The sequence below is a fragment of the Hypanus sabinus genome, chromosome 1 (assembly GCF_030144855.1).
Source record: "Hypanus sabinus isolate sHypSab1 chromosome 1, sHypSab1.hap1, whole genome shotgun sequence".
Lineage (NCBI taxonomy): Eukaryota > Metazoa > Chordata > Chondrichthyes > Myliobatiformes > Dasyatidae > Hypanus > Hypanus sabinus.
In genome coordinates this window covers 150,010,216-150,029,877 of record NC_082706.1, presented here as the reverse complement: position 1 = coordinate 150,029,877, position 19,662 = coordinate 150,010,216, and the positions used below count along the sequence as shown (strand labels likewise).

The 19,662-nt window shown below is 38.5% G+C and overlaps 1 protein-coding gene across 2 annotated transcripts in view; it reads left to right on the top strand.

The window, feature by feature from the left end:
- Positions 1-18,271, top strand: part of ripk2 (receptor-interacting serine-threonine kinase 2) — an 82,427-nt gene extending 64,156 nt beyond the window's left edge. Inside the window, exons 6-12 of one of the 2 annotated variants that reach the window (XR_009513863.1) lie at positions 524-685; positions 6,829-6,914; positions 7,629-7,709; positions 9,412-9,601; positions 11,689-11,889; positions 14,120-14,194; positions 15,218-15,354. Coding sequence is in view for 1 of the 2 variants with exons in the window: in XM_059978990.1 (XP_059834973.1) it covers positions 524-685; positions 6,829-6,914; positions 7,629-7,709; positions 9,412-9,601; positions 11,689-11,889; positions 15,218-15,576 (1,079 nt within the window). In the remaining variant the exon portion in view is untranslated. Of the gene's footprint in view, positions 1-523; positions 686-6,828; positions 6,915-7,628; positions 7,710-9,411; positions 9,602-11,688; positions 11,890-14,119; positions 14,195-15,217 lie in introns of both variants that reach the window. The other variant, XM_059978990.1, reaches the window with a different exon arrangement.
- Positions 18,272-19,662: the final 1,391 nt, after the last annotated feature.

Here is a 19,662-nt window from a genome sequence, read left to right as displayed (position 1 = left end):
GATCACCCATGTCATATGACAAAGCAGGTACTGATGAATTATATTAGGCCAAAAGGAAAAAAGTCACAAAAACATTATGTATATATTCAAAGGATGTGGACTTTGTGAGCTGAGGTAGCATTTAATTGTCCTTCCCAGCTGCCCTTAAGGTGAAGTTGAGCTACCTTCTTGAACTGTTGCAGTCCTTTCCCATTGTGAGTATACGCACATCTCTCAGGCAGAATAGCAGACTCAAATTGTTTTCCACAACATTAATACGCTATTTCTGAATACTAAATTAAGTTGTTTATAATCTGAAATGAAATGAAAATGGATGGAATAATACTTGTCTGGTCACCACAGTAACAAACTTAGAATTTAGTACAGAATCTTTGTAGTTTATTTTCCAAAAAGCTCATTTGAACATTTCATGATTAACTTCTAAGCAAAATAGTTTCCTTTGGTTAAAACCTTAAATTGCAACATTTTAATTGAAAAGCAGGTTTTGTTTGTTTCCTCATTTGCATCCTCTGCCCTTTTGCAGATGCTACGAACCCAGTACAGGTGATGTTTAGTGTACTGCGAGGTACCAGACCTGACACCAGTGAGGAAAGTTTACCATTAGAGATCCCCAACCGTGAGATTCTGCTCGAGCTGATGACAAGTGGCTGGTCTCAAAACCCTAATGAACGCCCTTCCTTTATTAGTAAGTTGTTATAAGTATGATGCATATGGATTTCAAAGATAACTGCAGTACACTCCTTATCCGCTGGGGATTTCCCGACCCCCCCCACCGAGGAAACCAAAATTCGCGGATGCTCAAGTCTCTTATTTAACATGTATCAGTGCGGTGGTCTTTAGGACCCAACGGAACCTCAGACTTTATTTAACATGTATCCGTGCAGTGGACATTAGGACCTGGCGGCGCAGCTCTGAATCTGCAGTGTTTCTGTTCACGAAAATAATCACAATCACGATTGAAAATAAAGTGGAAGTAATAAAGTGATCGGAAAGAGGTGAAACGCCATTGGTCATTGGAAAAGCGTTAGGCTACAATTGGTCAATGATCGGAATAATTTTAATGGAGCATATGAAAGGCCCTGCCTGGATGAAAGCTACAATTATTACTAAGCAACGCGGTGGTTAAATTATTGAACTACATATGTTTCTTAAGTGTTTTATATGCATAGAAAGATAAAATATGTACTATATACTAAGAAAAACGTCTGACTAACTGATGCTAAATAATACTGGATGTACCTGTTCTGACTTCAAATCCGACTTAAAGATGGACTCAGGAATGGAACTCATTCATAACCCAGGGACTGCCTGTACTTTAAAGTCATTTCTAGATTACTTATAATACCTAATACAATGTAAATGCTCTGTAAATAGTTGTTGTACTGTATTGTTTAGGGAATAATGACAAGAAAAATAGTCTGTACATGCTCAAGCAATGAGTGCTGGAGAGAGAACTTCCGGGTTTTCCCAATCCATGGTTCATTGAATTTGGCGCATGCGGAATCCGCAGATAAGGAGAGCCGACTGTAATCCAAAGGATTCCAAAACAGTCCATAGTGGATCTAATACAAGTTTTAATAACTTGCAGTGATCATTTCCAGATTCATTAATATCATGAATACAATGGTCAGTTCAGTGGGATTAATTTGTTTTCACCAGCTCTTTAAGGTTGTATCACTGGACATTTGATTGGAGCTCGCAACTCTTTGCTGACAGGAACTGAAAGCAAATCCTTCAAAAGTTACTTTCCTAGCACTACAACACAAGTCCAGCCCATTCACGTTGCAACACCAGGGGAGTGGATCGTAAGTCAAGCTGCCTTACCTCCATCTCCTACTCGATGACCCATGCATTAATTTCTTTTTTTAAACTTCCTCATTCCAGTTCCTTATCTGCTGTCTGAAAGGCCAGTCCTCAACCACAGAAAAATGTTGGAAGCTTTTCCTCAAGATCCTTTGATTCATAACCTCATTTTGGATGAGGGATTTCGACACTTTTTTATGCCATGGATCCTTACCATTAACTGAATGGTCCATGGACCCCAGTTTTGGAGCCCCTATTTTAGATAAACTGTTTGGTATCCTGACCCTATCGCAAACCTGAGCTGCATTTGATAACTTTCCCACTCACCAAAGTAACAACACCAGATTTATAACTTTATGTCATACTGCAGGTAATAAACCAACATGATAACATAGTTCAAACATTGGATTACTACCAGGTCTACTTCATTTTCAATATCTTTCTGCTTCCATCATTTCTCCCTCATTTAAAAAAATATGAAATATCTTCAAAAACCCAGAATTATTCCCTCACTCTGTTCTCCACATCAGTCCTTTCTATAAAAGGATAATTAACACTGTGTTGCAATCTTCAGTCAGATTGCATCATAGCTACAAAATAAGCCTTTTTCTCTGTATGAACCTCTGTATTAGACAACAGTCCAATATGAAAAAGAGAAGCAACTTCTGTCTGTGGTATCCCCTTGAAAGTAATTATAAATTATACCTTCATTTCAGTCTGTAGATATAGAAAATGGGACTATGCTTTTATTGATTCATAAAGTACAATAACAGAGAAACAGACCCTTTGTCCTATCTAGTCTGTAACAATCTGATTTTCTGCCTAGTCACTTCTACCTGCACATGGCCTATATTCCTTCAAACCCTCCCTGATTCAAACTTCTGTTAAATGTTACAATTAGACCTACATCAACCACTTCCACTGCCTGCTCCTTCCACACTTGCATCATCCTCTGCGTGAAGAGGTTTCCTCTCAAACATTTAGAACATAGAACAATACAGCACAGGCCCTTTGGCCCTCAATGTTATGCCGACCCTTAAACCCTGCCTCCACCTCAAATTCCTCCATATACCTGTCTAGTAGTCTGTTAAACTTCACTAGTGTATCTGCCTCCACCACTGACTCAGGCAGTGCATTCCATGCACCAACCACTCTCTGAGTAAAAAACCTTCCTCTAATATCCCCCTTGAACTTTCCAACCTTACCTTGAAGCCATGTCTTCTTGTTTTCAGCAGTGGTGCCCTGAGGAAGAGGTGCTGGTTGTGCACTCTATCTATTCCTCTTAATATCTTGTATCTCACCTTCAGAGGTTTCAAAGGTACATTTAATGTCAGAGAAATTTATAAAATATACATCCTGAAATCCTCTTCCTTTGCAACCATCCACAAAAACAGAGGAGTGCCCCAAGGTATGAGCGACAGTTATATATTAGAACCCCAACCCCCCCGCTACCCCTTTCTGTGCTTAAGTGGCAGCAAGCTATAATCCCCCTCACCCCACTAGCAAAAAAAAAAGCATCTGCACCCACTACTGAGCACTCAAGTGTGAGCAAAGCAACAGACTTGCAGTTACCCCAAAGACTTCGTATTTCACCTGGTTTACAATGTAAAAGATCCACAACATCACTTTTTTTTTAGCTCTGTGCCCAAAAATCTGGGCACACGACCGCAGATATTCCAACTTCCCCGATGACACACGGGTCTCCTGTTGTGACACCGACCCTCAATCCACCCGTCTCCAGAGCCCTGAGATCCTAGGCTTCCAAATCCGAGCCGGACTCTTAGGCCGAGCCCTTGGTGTACCAAACCCCAAGAGCGGGTCCCATTCCCGCAAAGAACCATAGTCAGCGTGTAACTCCAGGTCAGGGTCTTCAACAGAACCCTGAAAGGGAAAAGTAAAGATATTAAAGATGGAAATAAAGCCATTTCCGAAGATGCAAGCAAAGGAGTCATCGTTTAATGCCATCATCACTCCACACCACCTTCTTTCACTCTAAATCTAGGACCTCTAGTTCTACTCTCTTGCAACCTGAAGGGAAAAAGCCTACATGCGTTCACCCTATATACATCTTCATAATTTTGTATACCTATACAAGATCTCCCCTCATTCTACTGCACTCCAGGGAATAAAGTACTAACCTATTTAACCATTCCCTATAGACTCCTCAAGTCACGACAACATCATTGTAAATTTTCCTCCAGCTTTTAAGCTTCTTGATGTCTTTCTTGTAGTTTGGTGACCAGAACTGCACACAATACTCAAAATTCAGTCTCACCAATATCTTGTACAACTTCAACATGAGGAGGAGCTTCTTCACTCAGAGGGTGGTGAGAGTGTGGAACGGGCTGCCAGCGTGAAAGGTGGCAGCTAGCAAGATTTTGCCATTTAAGAGGAATTTGGATTGCTACATAGATGGGAGGTGTAGGGAGGGCTGTGGTCCAGGTGCAGGTCAATGGGTCTAGGCAGATCTATGGTTCAGCATGAACTAGATGGGCCAATTTCTTTGCTGTAGTGCTCTGTGCCCTATCACACAAAGCTATGCTAACCATCTCTAATAAGACCTTGTTAATCCAAATATATATGCTCTCCTTTAAAATGCCTTCCAATAATTTACCATGACTGACGGTTGGTTCACTAGACTATAAGTTCCTGGATTGTTCTTAGGCGTTTTCTTGAACAATGGAACAACATTAACTATGCTCTAGTCCTCCTGCGCCTTACCTGTGTGTTAAATATCTCTGCCAGGGCCTCTACAGCATCTGAACTAGCCTCCAAGGGGACATCTTATCATGGAATTATCCTCCCTAATTCCCCTCAAGACTTCCAGCTGTTACGTACATGCAACCCTGTAAAAGTATCAGCGACAATAGAACTCACCTTGTGTCTGGTTTTGCTGTTAACAAAATCACTATTTTATTAGTAACTACATCATATAGTAACTTAAACCAGGCAAATCAAGAGTTAACTGTGTTATGCATATATAGGTATAAATATATAAATCCCCAAACTTCTTCAAGTTTAGGTGGTAAGTGATACAGTCTTACGATGGTATGTAAGAAAGTTTTTCTCAGTTCAATCCACAGGTTAATTAATCTAAAGGCAAATGTTGTGAGAAGGCAATTATGTTGATACTCCACAGATTCCACGACAGCAATACAAAATAACAACAGCATTAGATTTTATCTCCAAAGTTGTTCCACTCCACACATGAATTATCACCAACAGTGATCTTCAACAAATGTCGTTTCAACACAAGTGGTACCACACCCAAATTCAGCTACGGGACATCACAAAGTGGTGGCCGCAGGATACTCAAACAAAATCCATGTATGGATTATCACCAACAGTAGCTTATCACAAAGAGGACTATCTTCAAGGGAACCACCACCCAGGCAAGGGTCAACACATCAGTAGATTCCACAAGGTTACCCCAAACACACACAATGTGATAGATACTTATCCAGTTCCACGACATACAAGATAACTCCAACAGTAATTTGCCACAAGGATACCTTTCTTCAGTGAACTACTGCACCCAGGCAAAGGGTAAACACACACGTGGTATTCACAAAGGTTCTCCCCTCACCAGAGAACCCACTCCTGTGGATTAACTAAGTGACAATCACACTTCTGTAGCCGAATGGAAACAAACTCACCCTGACAGACTACTTAGAGAGAGTCATTTATCAATACTCTGGATCAATCTTAATTCACCCCTTTTGGGCCACTGAAAGTTTAAACCAGCGACCCATTCACTGGTGTCTTCCACTGACCAAATCCATCTTGACTCTAACTGTGTGTGTCTGTGACAGTCCTTGTAAAAAGTTAACAAGCTGCAGAGAAACCATAACATCGATTGTCCATCAAATCACTCCACCTCAATCTCCCTCTCTCTCTCTCTGGAGCAGCTTAACCAGTGTCCAAATGTCAGTCTCATTCTCCCAGCATTTTAAAGTGACAGTCCCTAGGAGTACATAACACGGCACCTTCTCTTCTGTAATCTGATAACCCCACTACCTTTTTAACTCATTTCTATAGTCTGAGACTGTCTCCTGAGTAAATACAGATGCAAAACATTCTTTTAGAAATCTCTCTCATCTCTTTTGGCTCCATGCATTGATGGTGCTGCTGAATTTCAAGTGTACCAGTTTTTTCCCTTGCTAGCCGTTTGCTCATAATATAGCTATGTAAACCTTAGGATTCTCTCTCATTTTGTCTGTGAGTAATCACATGCCCCCTTATAGCCCTTGTAAGTGTTTTCTTGCATTCCACTTGTACTCCTCAAGCACCTCATTTGATTCTAATGGCCTACACCTGTCTTTCTTTACCATGGACTCAATATCCCTTGATAACTGAGGTTTGCTAAACCTACTAGCCTTGCCTTTTATTCTAACAGGAATATATGGATTCTGTATTTTCAATATTTCACTTTTGAAAGTCACCTTCTTACCAAGCATCTCTTTGCTGGAAAATGACCTATCCCAATCGGCACCTTCTGATACTGTCAAAATTGGCCTTTCTCGACTCAAGAACCAGTCCTATCCTTCTCTGTAATTCTAAAACCTTGCAAACCAATGCAATTCACCAGAACTTCTCAGTGATTGATTTAACTTGGGAAATGAATGTTTGAAAAATCAGGCTTTTAGGCAGTTTTTTTTTTCAGAAAACTAATGCAAACATTCCAAGAAAATATTTCCTAAGGAGTTTATGCTTGACATTCTAAAATTAGTTTACAATATGTCATTGCACTAAAATGTAAAACAATATGTAGACTGGATTGCTTTTAAGCATTTGATTAGTGGCTACAATATTGTGCAGCATTGTGGTTCTCCACAAAGATCTGGGCCACTAATAATATGTTTTGTGTTAGTTTGGCTGATTGTATGAGTAATGTTGAATGAAATTAAAGCAACTTTATAGAACTTCAGTTCTACATCTATGTTATCATGTACATTGGTTTAAGTACAGAGACCAATTTAAAACAAAATGAATAATCATCAAAATAATGCTTGTTTGCTTACACAGAGTGCCTCATAGAATTGGAACCAGTGGTTCGAACCTTTAATGAACTGACTCTGCTTGAGGATGTTTTGTATCTCAAACGAGCCAAAGTGAGTGCACCTTAATTTAATTCTACTGGTTAGCATATGATGAAAACCAAGAGTTAGGAAGTATTGATTAGTTTTTACAATGATTATAACATACATCTCAATCAGCTGAGCAGCAACATGTTTTCACTAAATCAATATGGTGCAATGCATACAGCGACGTAAATATTGTCTCCTGACTGGTAAAAGAAGTAGGTGGAGGCCTATTGAGAAATATGGCAATAGGGAGGGATTGCAAAGACAAACTTTTGTCATAGTTTTATAAGCAATTGATTCAATCCAGACTTGGAATCGACATAATTGCATGTGGAATTAGAAAACTGAAAATACAGATTTGAACAAAATCAATTGAATGCTTAATTACACAGCCTAAACAGTGATGGAGCACTTAGATTGCACTTCACTTAATCTGCACTGTAGATGTAGTTATGTCAAAATAAACCTAGTCAGACCACACTTGAAGTTTTGTATTTAATAGTAACAGAAGTTCAGGAACTGCACAGCTTTGATACTGGCAACTAGATGTGTTAATGTGTGAAGAATCAAAATCTTAGTGTATTATTCTGCTTCCTACCTAGAGTAATCAATGCTGGAATGGACTGGGGTAGGGTGAGAACAGTTATGCACATACTAAAGCTATGAATGAAAAGTAGTTGCAACATGCATAAGAAAGACCTAAATGCAAATAAAAATGTCTTAATATTTTTATAATTGTAGGGGAATTGTGCCTCAGACAACTTCTCTGCATCATTTGAAAAGGTAAATGGAGATCTGAAGACACTCAATATACCAGTGCAGGTAATAAATAAATGCCCTACACTAAGTATGTGTTTTTCCAAAAAAAAAATTGCTTTGACCTTAACAATGGGCGGTGAAGTTGGGAAGCAGGGGAAGGAAACAGCATGCACCAGATTGTAATTTAAAATCTGTAGTTTTGTTTGTTTGTTTTAACTAAAATTAAGGGATAAAATTATTGTATAAGTTTATGATGGGATTATTTTATAAGCCACTTTCATACCTTGAGAATAATCCAGGATGCTTATGGTGGAAGCAGCATTATAAACCCAGTGGCCAAATGCTGGTTCGCAAAACTAGGTGAAATTCTGCCATTGTTGAGAACAAAAGTTGAATGAAGATGGGGGAAAATGTGTTCAGATCTTAGTGTACTTCAGCTGAGAAGTTCTACATGAGAATTGCAAATTTACAACATTGAAAATTGAATATACACAATAGATTGATATATCAATCAAATACATGGTATTCCCTATCAGAGTGGCAAGACTCACTGTCAAAATATATTAAGAGTGGCAGCATTTTGAAAGGAAGTCAGTGGAATGTAAATGGGCTGGTGCTTTGACAGGAAAGTGAAGCTTCCAGTGGACATCATTTGATGGAATAGGTTCAAATGGCTCAATTTAATCTCAGAGAATATGTAAAGAATACAAGCTGAAATTCTTACTGTTCACAGACATCTACAAAACATGAAACCCCAAAGAATGAATGAAACATCAGAATCCCGAAGCCCCCCCCATCTATTCCACATGCAAACAGCAGCAGAAGCAAAGGCACTGACCGTCCCACCATAGACGAAGTTTGAGCTGTAAATCACAGACTCCAACAGAACCCCATACCACCTTGAAAAGAAAAGAAAGACATAAGAGAAGAAGAATAAGCTGTTTCGTGGATGTACTTGAAGGATTTGCCTGGGTCTATCAAAACCACTGGCACCACTTTTCCTAGATGCTCGTCCTCACCATATTATACAGACAGCTGACTTCAAAGTCAAAACTTACATGAGTTCGGTACTAGTGGAGAAATTTGAAACTTCATGTTTCAAGCCACAGGTTTGCAGGGTGATCAGGTATAACATTAGGATTGTTAAATTTAGTTCCAAACCATATACGATCTATCTGTAATATTGGCTAGGTATTTTCCTCCATTATCATGACCTGACCTGCTGGTCATATCCAACAGCACTGAATTTCATAACAGTTTACAATCTTTTGTCTGTATTATCTCCAGTGACCCACTGATCACTGCTTATCACATACAAAATACTGGAAGAACTCATCAAGTCAGGCAGCATTAATAGAGAGAAATAAATAGTTTATGTTTCAGACCAATACCCTTTGTCAGTCCTGAAAAGTTGACTATTTATTTCCCCTCATTGGTACTGTCTGACTTACTGGGTTCCTGCAGCATTTGGTATGTGCTGCTCAAGACTTTCAATAACTACAGAATCTCGTGTCTCTTTTTTAAAAAAAAACAATGGATTCTAGAACAATAAGGAAGCTAATGGGGTGAACTGTAATTCTGGTTGCCATATAGTTGTTTAGCTTGACCATGGTCAAGGTGATACCAGAGACACCAGCATTATCATGCACAATGGTCTGACATTATTTGGGACCCAGTCAATCTTGTAACTTATTTTACAATAATTTGATAACAATAAATCAGTTCTTAAATTAATCTTCTTTGAATGGATTCTGTTGTACTACAGGCAGTGAATACAGAACCACAAAGCTTATCCTCCCAACAGGGAAATGTCTCCTATCAGCCATCATCAGGATCTCACAATCAGCTCTCACAAGCAACTTCTTTATTCTCTTCGTGCAACCCAATTTCCTCTTCAATGCAAGACAGAGTTGCTATTCCAGTGGAAGATAGAGCTGATATGCACAAGAAAATAAGTAAGTATAAGGGATTTTTGATGCTGTATTGCTGGTATTTGATTCAATTGATGAAGCAGATGTAGAGCAGGGATCCATGAAATGTGCTTCTTGTAAAAATGAGAAAAAAGAAAAAAAACAGTCCACAAGTCTAGGAAAGGTTGGAAGATCAGTGTAAGGGACAGCAGAGGAAGTAAAGGCAATTTACCACATGATAAATGAAAAGTTGTGAAGGTTAAGAGGTAGTGGAAGGAAAGTAGAACAAAAAGTAAAAAAATACGTTTTTTTGAATAATTTGATGCAATTGATTAGCATTTTGAAAGCAAAATAACTACTGCTAGAACCAGTCTAGCAGGAAGAGCTTGAGTCACAAGTAAATAGAGTTCTGAAAGGAGCTTGAAACTGTGTTAGTATATTCTGTATGAAATATGAAGATGAACAATGGTGTGGCATGGATATATTTTGCAAGACAGAGATAAATTCCAGTGTCAGTAACAAGTATGAAGTGCAGATACACCAGAAAAATTAGGAAGGCATGATTGTCAGCCCTTTTCAGTGCAAATCAGGAGTCAGCTCTGGAGAGGTGCAAATTTGAGAACAGGAGCTTTACATTTGAGACAGTGATGAAAGAGAGATGCAATGAGTAAATTAATTTTGAAGATAAGAACTGATTTTCTAGAGGATTAAGTACTAGCAAGAAAAGCATTGTTGTCAAGTCTGCAGGTAATGAATTCATCAATGGGAGTAGTAGATGTGAAAGTGGATAAAGTAGCAGAGAGGTAGCTTTTAAAAAGTGGAAAATTTCAACCATTAAAAGGCCCTTTTCACCATTAAGCCAGAGTGTTCATAAAGGCAATATTTAATAACCTTGTACAACTAGAAGAGGTACAGTGTACATTAGTTAAATTAAGGTTAAATAAATAGGTTATGATTTCCCATTTAAAGTTGTCAGCTGCATCCCTTATAGTTTTAAGTACCGGATTCCACTCTTTAGGAATGTGTAACAATTTTAGTTTTAGTTTTTGGAAATGATTCATTTGGAGGGGGGGGGGGCTAGAATAATTGATGAAGTGTACCTAGTGGGAATATAAAATTCCCCCAGAGCTGGTGATAATTCTATGTGTGACACGAGAGAGTAGCAGTTAGCATTTTGCTTTACAATGCCTGTGTTCACCAACCAGGATTCAATTCTCCACATGGGTTGACACGGTAGCATAGTGGCTAGCACTACACTTCACAGCACCAGCGACTAGGGTTCAATTCCTGCTGTTGCCTGTTCTCCCCGTGACTGTGTGAGTTTCCTCTGACAGTCCAAAGAGGTACAAGTTGGTAGGTTAATTGGTCATTGTAAATTGTCCCATTTTAGGCAAGGTTTAAATGAGGGGATTGCTGGGCTATAAAGGTATGTTCCATGCTGTATCTCAATAAATAAATAAACAGAATGGAAAATCTGTTATCAGAGAAAACCCAAATAGATCATCGATTTTATAATTCCCATGTATATTTGCATGCCAGAAAATTAAAGTAAGATATGGAGGTATAGTAAATTCAGTTAATGCAAGGTGGTACAAATTTTGTTCAATAAAATTGATTGTCTTTCAAATGTAAATTTATTTTCTCCTATCTTTTGGGTTCATTAATCCTTAGTATTTAAAGCATGAGCTGTTTGTGAACAACACTGTTTGCAGACTCATTCCAATATTTAATTAATTCACTGTGCTAACTAACTCACTATTTTTGCAAAATGATTAGCTTTCAAAATATTTTATTCCAAAATTAGAATCAGGTTTATTATCACTTGTTGTGAAATTTGTTGTTATTGTGGCAGCTGTACAGTGCAAGACATAAAATACTTTGACAAGTTACAATAATTAATGAAATAACATAGCGCAACAGAAGAATACAAAGGTAGTGTTCATGAATGGTTCAAAAACAGGCAGAGGAAAAAAAGCTGTACTTAAAATACAGTGTGTGCATCTTCTGGCTCTTGTACCAGCTCCTGTTGATAGTAATAAGGAGAGGGCATGACCTGGATGGTGAGGATCCTTAATGAGTATAACCTTTACTGCTATTGTTTAATCCTTTCTGATATGTCTGTTACTATACAGATAATACAGACAAAAATGTACAGTCTAGTATGAAGTGTCAAGAAGAATTGTACCCAGCATCTTTAGCTAGCCTCAGAGATGAAGGCAGTTTGTCTCAGACTGCTATATGCCAACCAGATGACAACTTTGCTCCACGAAGTGGAATTCCGGAAAGTGAATCGGATTGTGGATTGGGACTAATAACACTGCAACCTTCCACTAGTAAGTACAGTTAAATTGTGATTGACTATAACTTAAGCCCATATTTTTATACTTGGAAATTTCCAGCTAGATAGAAACAGTTTGTTATTTGCTGAAATTCATGGATCTAGAGTATTGGAGCCTCACCAGGCAACGGAAGCAAAAAAAAATCTATGAATAACTGGAAATAGAGAGAGAGAGAGAGCAAAACAGCACAGATACAGTCCCTTTGGCCAAACGAGTCCATGCAGATCATGGTACCCATCCAGCTAGTCCCAATTTGTTACATTTAGCCCATTTTCCTCTGAGCCATTCCCCATCCAAATGCTCCCTAAATGGTATTATGGTACCTGCCTCAACCACTTGTGCAAGCTCATTGTGTTACTCACCACCCTCTACAAGAAAAAGTTGCTACTCAGGACCCTTTAATGTCTTTCCCCTCTCATGCAAAATCACCCAAACTCCCCTACCCTTGGGAAAAGACTGTTATCAACCACCTTATCTATGTCTCTCATAATTTTAAATATTTCATTCTTCAGTGTTACAAGGAATAAAGACCTAGTCTGGCCAACCTCGAACAACTCAAGTCCTTTAGTCCTAGTAACATCCTCATAAACCTTTTCAGTACACCTTTCCGGTTCAGCCAAGTTTCCTACAGCAGTGTGACCAAAACAAGTGCGGCCTCACAAACAGCAGGCACGATTGTAACATAATGTCCCAACTTCTACGCTCAATGCCCTGACTGAAGGCCAGCATGCTAAATGCCTTTTTTTAAATGCCCTGTTTGTGATGCTGCTTTCAACTATATATGAGGGGTGATTGATAAGTTTGTGCCCTAAGGTAGAAGGAGTCAATTTTAGAAAACCTAGCACATTTATTTTTCAACATAGCCCTCTCCTACGTTTACACTACTTAGTCCAGTGGTCATGGAGCATACAGACCTTGGACCTCCAGAAAGTGTCCACAGATGGGTGATTGATAAGTTTGTGGCCTAAGGTAGAAGGATAAGAGTTATTAATTTCAAACTTTCTGCATAATCACTCAGCGAGAGCTGTATAACTCAACTCATCTGTATAAATGTGGGAGGGGACTATGTTGAAAAATAAATGTGCTAAGTTTTCTAAAAATGACTGCTTCTACCTTAGGCCTCGAGCTTATCAATCACCCCTCCTACTGTAGTCCCCAGTGCCTTATCATTTATAGTACAAGCCCAATGCTGTTTTGACTTGCCAAAATGCATCACCTCACACTTAACTTACGAAATCCTTTTCCTATTCCTTGGCCCACTTTCCAAACTAATCAAAATCCCCTTATCATCGGTAATAAACTTCTTCACTATCAACACTGTCTAATTTTGTGTCATCCACAAACTTATTGGTGAAGCCTTGTGTATTCACATCCAAATCATTTATATAAATGTTGGAACTCTACCACTACTTAATTATTTCCTGCCAGTCAACAATGTACAGCCTAGCGTCACTTTATGGATATATAATTAATCTATGTACATAAGCAATCTTGCGTATTTATATTTATTGTGTTTCTTTTTATTATTATTGTGTTCTTTATTTTTGTTGTTTTTTTTTTAAATGTTACATCGGATCCAGAGTAACAAACAATGATTTCATTTTCCTTACACTGGTGTACAGGAAATGGCATTAAGCAATCTTGAATTCTTGAATTGAAAGGCCTTCAGGAAGGAGTTCGAGTTTGGTGCAGGTGGATAGTGTAAGATGAGGCAACTTGGAGAGATTTCAATGCCCAGTATCAAATACATTTTACAGCAAGATAGAGTACAGTCTGATGTGACTAATAACCTGAAATTGCACCTATGGCATTTTCTTTGAGACAAATCTAAAGATATAATGAAACATTCATTTGATGAATGTTAAGGAAAACCAGCAGCAACTGCTATGTTAATAAATCCTAGAGTTATTCTCATCCACTAACTGAGAAAACTGACAGTTCTAAAAATCTTAGACAATTCCACCTATCCCAGTGGAAATCACCTTTTTTAGTATCTTCAATCCCAAAGTCAAAGTCAGATTTATTGTCAGATGCACATGCTTTCTAATTTGTAGCAGCACCAGAGGCAAATAGCATTAGGTAAGCAGCATTCACAGCATTTTTTACTAGATTGATTAAAGGTGAGATTTAACATTGGAGATTAGTTGCCAGGTGAGTGGATTGCAGCCCCAATATGGAGAAAATATTCGACCATAACCGCAGATTTTTGTTTTCTTGCTTTAAGGAAACGAAAGTCCTTTAAAATGAGGAACCCTTTTCTTCTATGTCATTACAAAAGCTGGAAGCCAGTAATATGAAGGTACCCCTGAATTCTATTGCAATTTGCTTCATTATAAGGAACCCAGCCATTGATCCAACACCAAATCCATAGGAATTCCTGCAGGAGGCAAATAAAACACAGATTTGGTATTTCCACTCCCATCTGAAGTTTTATCACTTGTTTCCCAGAATCTTTGTTGATCTTCACATTTTGTCCACTGCTCCACTCTGCACTCAGACTCTAACTAGGCTGTTCTAAAGTTGCCAAAGCATTTTAAGTAAAATCTGTATTAGAACATAGAACACAATACAAGTACAAACCATTCGACCCACAATTCTGTGCCAACATTATATCTACTCCAGGATTAATGTAACCCTTCCCCCCCCCTCCCCCACATGGCCCTCCAGTTTTCTTTCAGCCATGTGCTTATCTAAAAGTCTGTTAAATAACCCTACCAGCACCCTGGCAGTGTGTTCCATGTACCCACTACTCTTTATGTAAAGCAAAACCCTGACATCCCCCTATACTTTCCTCCAATCACCTTAAAATCATGCCCTCTCGTATTAGCTTTTATCTCTGCTTCTTTTCTTATACACCTTTATCAAGTCACCTTTTATCCTTCTTCACTCCATGGCAACTTTGAGGGATCTATGACATGGACTCCAAGATCCCTTGATTCTTCCACACTGCTAAGAATCCTGCTCTGTTTTCAAGTTTGAAATTCCAAAGTTTATCACTTCACGCTTTTCCAGATTGAACTCCTTCTCACTCAGAACTTTGATGCAGCTGTTAGATATTAATACGCCAACACATTTGATTCCCTTTGTGGCTGTTGGGGTTATGGTTAGAATGGTGAATCCAGAGATTTAGAAGAGAATGCAGGAAGTGGGGCCCTGAAGAGCCAGATCCTAGAGAACAGATTTTCAGATTTTTACTGTATTCAGAGGTATAGCCCTCAGCCAATAAAAATAATCAAGCACTGTTTTATCATTGTTGTTTGTGTCAAATACATTAATACTGTTAGTGCTGGACCCCATTTACTTATGAAAGTTACATTTGCAGGTTTCCTCTCAGAATCAATCCTTCGAGGTGTGGCTGATCAGTGGATTCAAAGCAGAAGAGAGGATATTATTAACCAAATGACAGAAGCATGTCTTAATCAAACACTGGATGCCCTCATTTCTCGTGACCTAATAATGAAGGAGGACTATGAGCTCATCAACACCAAACCCACTAGAACAGCCAAAGTCCGACAACTCTTAGATACTAGTGACAACCAAGGAGAAGACTTCGCCAAAGTCATCGTTCAGAAGTTAAGGGACAATAGGCAAATGGGACTTCAACCTTATCCAGAGCTATGCACGTTATCCAGTCCAGTGTCTCTTATAAGCTTGATGCCAACTCATCTCAAAAGCAAGTGACTATTATTCACATTTGTTTATTGGATCTACCGTTACCTTGGTCCTATAAGCTATGATATCATGGTTAATTCATCTTCAGTGTTCTTTGCCTTGCACCTCGAGACAGTATAATATTTGACAAATTAAAAATATTTTCATAAACCAGAAAATGTGAATAGTATCCTGATCACATCCCATTTGCCTGTTCTTCACAGTTGATGATTCTCCAGCAAAAAGTAATTTTTATTTGTAAATCTTCCTTTACCTAGATTGTAAAATGTAAGAAACTATGAAATAGTGTCACACCTTTAAAGTGGAGGCTGTTCTTTATTGTGTGTTTCTGGGGTAAAAAAAAAACACTGATTGCCTCATTAGGATGACACTACAAGATGTGCCGTTTACAGCTGAGTTTTAGAAATAAATTTTAGCAGGTCTTAAAATGTTGTCTTCACTTGATTGTTAAAGCATCATAAACATGCACAACTTTAATTGCAGATTTGGTGTTTTGCAAAAAGCTTAGAAGGTAAGCAACAAATGGGCAACATCATCTCCAAGAGCTTTCGCACATCCTCAAAAGTCATCTCAATCCTTAACTTTCATTAAACTTGAAGGAATAAGAAGTAATGGAAATGGGTGCAGATGAGGTTAAAATGTAAGGATGAATCTGCAGGAAAAATATGCCCATGTGTCTTCCTAGCTCAGAGCCTCCAAATTTAGTCACTGGCATGTAGTAGTTTGGAGGTTGCTGATTTTATGGTTAGTTAAGCATAGTATGTCCATAGGCACTTCAACTTGAACTTGTTCTAGGCTTCAACCACAGCTATCCTGACATTCACTAAATATGCTGTTTGATGGTTGTTGGTGACGCCCTTGCAGCAAGTTGAATTCCTCTAGAATCAGCTTTATGATTGGAGTCCTATTATAAAAAACTTTTTATTTTCCAGTAGCAACAAGCATCATGTCAAGTATGGCAGCAAAGGTACTGTCTTTTGATGCTAGGTCATTATTGTCATTGAAATGCTAACAGTGTTTATCTCTCCATAGACACTATCTGACCCATATACTTCTAGTGCTGTGTTTCCATTCTGTAAGCCCCACTAAAGAAAAGATGGCATACCATAACTTAGAAGGTATTGCATTACCCAAAGCAGACTGCATGCACTTTTAAATTTAAAGTACACTTTTTTTAGTGATGTCTATATAAATAAGAACAAAATTCAAGTGATCAGAACATAAGAAATAGGAGCAAGAGTAGGCCATCCAGCCCATCGAGCCTGCCCCGCCATTCAATAAGATTATGGCTGATCTGTCCCTAAACTCAGTTCCATCTACCTGCCTTTTTCCCATCACCCTTAATTCCCTTACTGTGTAAAAACCTGTCTAACTTTTTCTTAAATATATATTCTGAGGAAGCTTCAATTGCCTCCCTAGGCAGAGAAGTCCACAGATTCACCACTCTCTGGGAAAAACAGTTTCTCCTCATCTCCATCCTAAATCTTCTCCCCTGAATCTTGAGGCAATGTCCCCTAATTCTTGTCTCACCTACCAATGGAAACAACTTTCCTACTTCTATTTTATCTATCCCTTTCAATGTTTTGTATGTTTCTATAAGATCCCCTCTCATTCTTCTGAACTCCAGAGAGTATAGTCCCAGGCAACTCAATTTCTCCTCATAGGTTAACCCCTTCATCTCTGGAATCAATATGGTGAACTTCCTCTGAACTGCCTCCAAAGCCGGTATATCCTTCCTCAAGTATGGAGACCAGAACTGCACACAGTTCTCCAGGTGTGGTCTCACCAGAACCCTGTATAGTTACAGCATGATCTCCCTGCTCTTGTATTCAGTCCCTCTAGCAATAAAGGCCAACATTCTGTTTGCCTCCTTAATACAAAGAACTTATATTCTTATCTAAGTTAATAGGATTTATCATACTGGTTTATGGGTTCAAAACTATTATTTGTTAATGCAAACTACATCTCTCTCCAGGTGCCTCAATTACATGACTTGAACTTCCAGCTGGAGAATTAGAGTACTTAGAAATATAATAAGGGATTGAGAAGGAGCTAAGAAATAGAAGCATTTGCCTGCCTGTGAAAAGATAATGCTTCCTCTGCTGTTCAATAACTTCTGTCAAAAAGCTGGAAAAACCTGTCACAGCCTTGGCTTTTATTAGGTAGACAATTCTGGCTGCGAGATTGCAAGAAGAGACAATAATCTGGGTGCAGTTTAATCAATTACATTTCTGAGAGGTAGATGGAATAGTAATTGCACTATTTTCAGCCACTCATTTCCATGTCTGTCACTCAGAAGCCTCACAACTGCCAACCAAGTTCACTACCTCATACTGCATTTGTTAAACAATCCACATACAAATGTACAGATTATTTCCTTGGAGTAGAAACTAGTGACTACATTTAGAAATATAGAGAACTTTCAGTTAGTATTGTAATAATGCCTTCATCAGAGCTATACAGTACATAATTAGGTCTGGTCCTTTTATAATACCCTTTTACTATTTGTCCACAGATTTTCATTTTTCACCTGCCTTCCTAATGTCATACCTGCACATTAAAACAATAGTGCTTACATTGTTTTTACCAAACTACATTATCTCATACTTTTCTACATTTTATTCTATCAGCTATGACCTTGCTAATTAGCTTTACATATCCTTCTTCTCCCAAGCTCTCTGCATCCTCCCCCCCCCACCCCCAATCACAACCTAACTTATCAACAAAACTGGCTCCTCTCCTCCAGCAGTTTGATATACAGTAGATTATGAACAGCTGCAGCATTCTAACGGGTTCAACCTCAACACTGCTTACTCTTAATTTGCCTGCTTTCTGCCAATTCATCAATTCTCAGTCCATGCTGGAATATCCCCTCCAGTCCCATGTGGGAGTGCACCACACCTTATTCAAAGTCTCTTTAGGTTCAACTACATAATATTTATCAGTCCACCTGTTCGCTGTAACTCTAAAGCAGATTTATTAAATGTGGTGTGCCTTTCATAAATTCATTTTGAATCTTCTTAATTCTATAATATTTTCCAAGTGCCCACTGCAGTTTTTTAAATAATGGATTCCAGTATTTTCCCTACAACTGATGTCAGTTTAATTAATCGGTAGTTTCCTGTTCTATTTTTCACTCTCTCTCCTTTCTTATTGGTGGGATGTTATTTACCATCATCTGCCTCCAGGAACCATTCCACAATCTGTGACATTTTAGAAGCTGACAGCCAGTGCAACCTGTAAGTCCAGAACTGCCATCCTCAAAACCGTGAGATTCACATCATCAGATCCTGGGCATTTAGTATCTTTCAGTCTAGTCTACAATACCAATCTTATGCTAATGCCAGTTTCTTTCAGGTAGTCCTTCACTTTCCAAGTTCCAAGACATATTCTGTACTTCCATGAATAATATCATAGAGTATTTTGTGCTTCCACTGCCCTCTGAGGAAGAGAGAGTTCCAATAAAACACAACTAACTGAGAAAAATATTCATCCTGTCCATATTAAATAGACAGACCTGTGCTTTTAAGTGATGACCTACAGTTCTAGATTCTCCCAGAAGCTCAGATCTGTAAGTTCAAATCTCTTTACTCACCCAAACTCCAGCAAATCCAAGTTAATCCTTTGAAAATTGCCTCAAATGACAATTCAGAATTCAAGGTAGTTTAATGTCATTTCCTGTGCATAAGTGTAAAGGAGAACAAAATAATTGTTAATCTAGATCCAATGCACTACTAACAAAAATACAATAAGATAAAGAGTACATTCAAACACAGTAAATATAAATAATAAGATAGCTTATATACATACAATGACTGTATGTACATAAAAGTGTTGCTAGGTACAGAAGTGTTCATGCATAAGGTGATCTGACAAGAATGATAATGCAATGGTGGGGGTGGGTTGTGGTGGGATGGGTAAGTGGCTGGAGGTGTTCATCATCGTTAGTGCTTGGGGAAAGTAACTGATTTTGAGTCTGGTGGTTCTGAAGTGGATGCTACATAATGTCCCCTAGTTCTAGTCTCACCTACCAATGGAAACAACTTTCCTACTTCTATCTTAACTATCCCTTTCAATATTTTGTATGTTTCTATA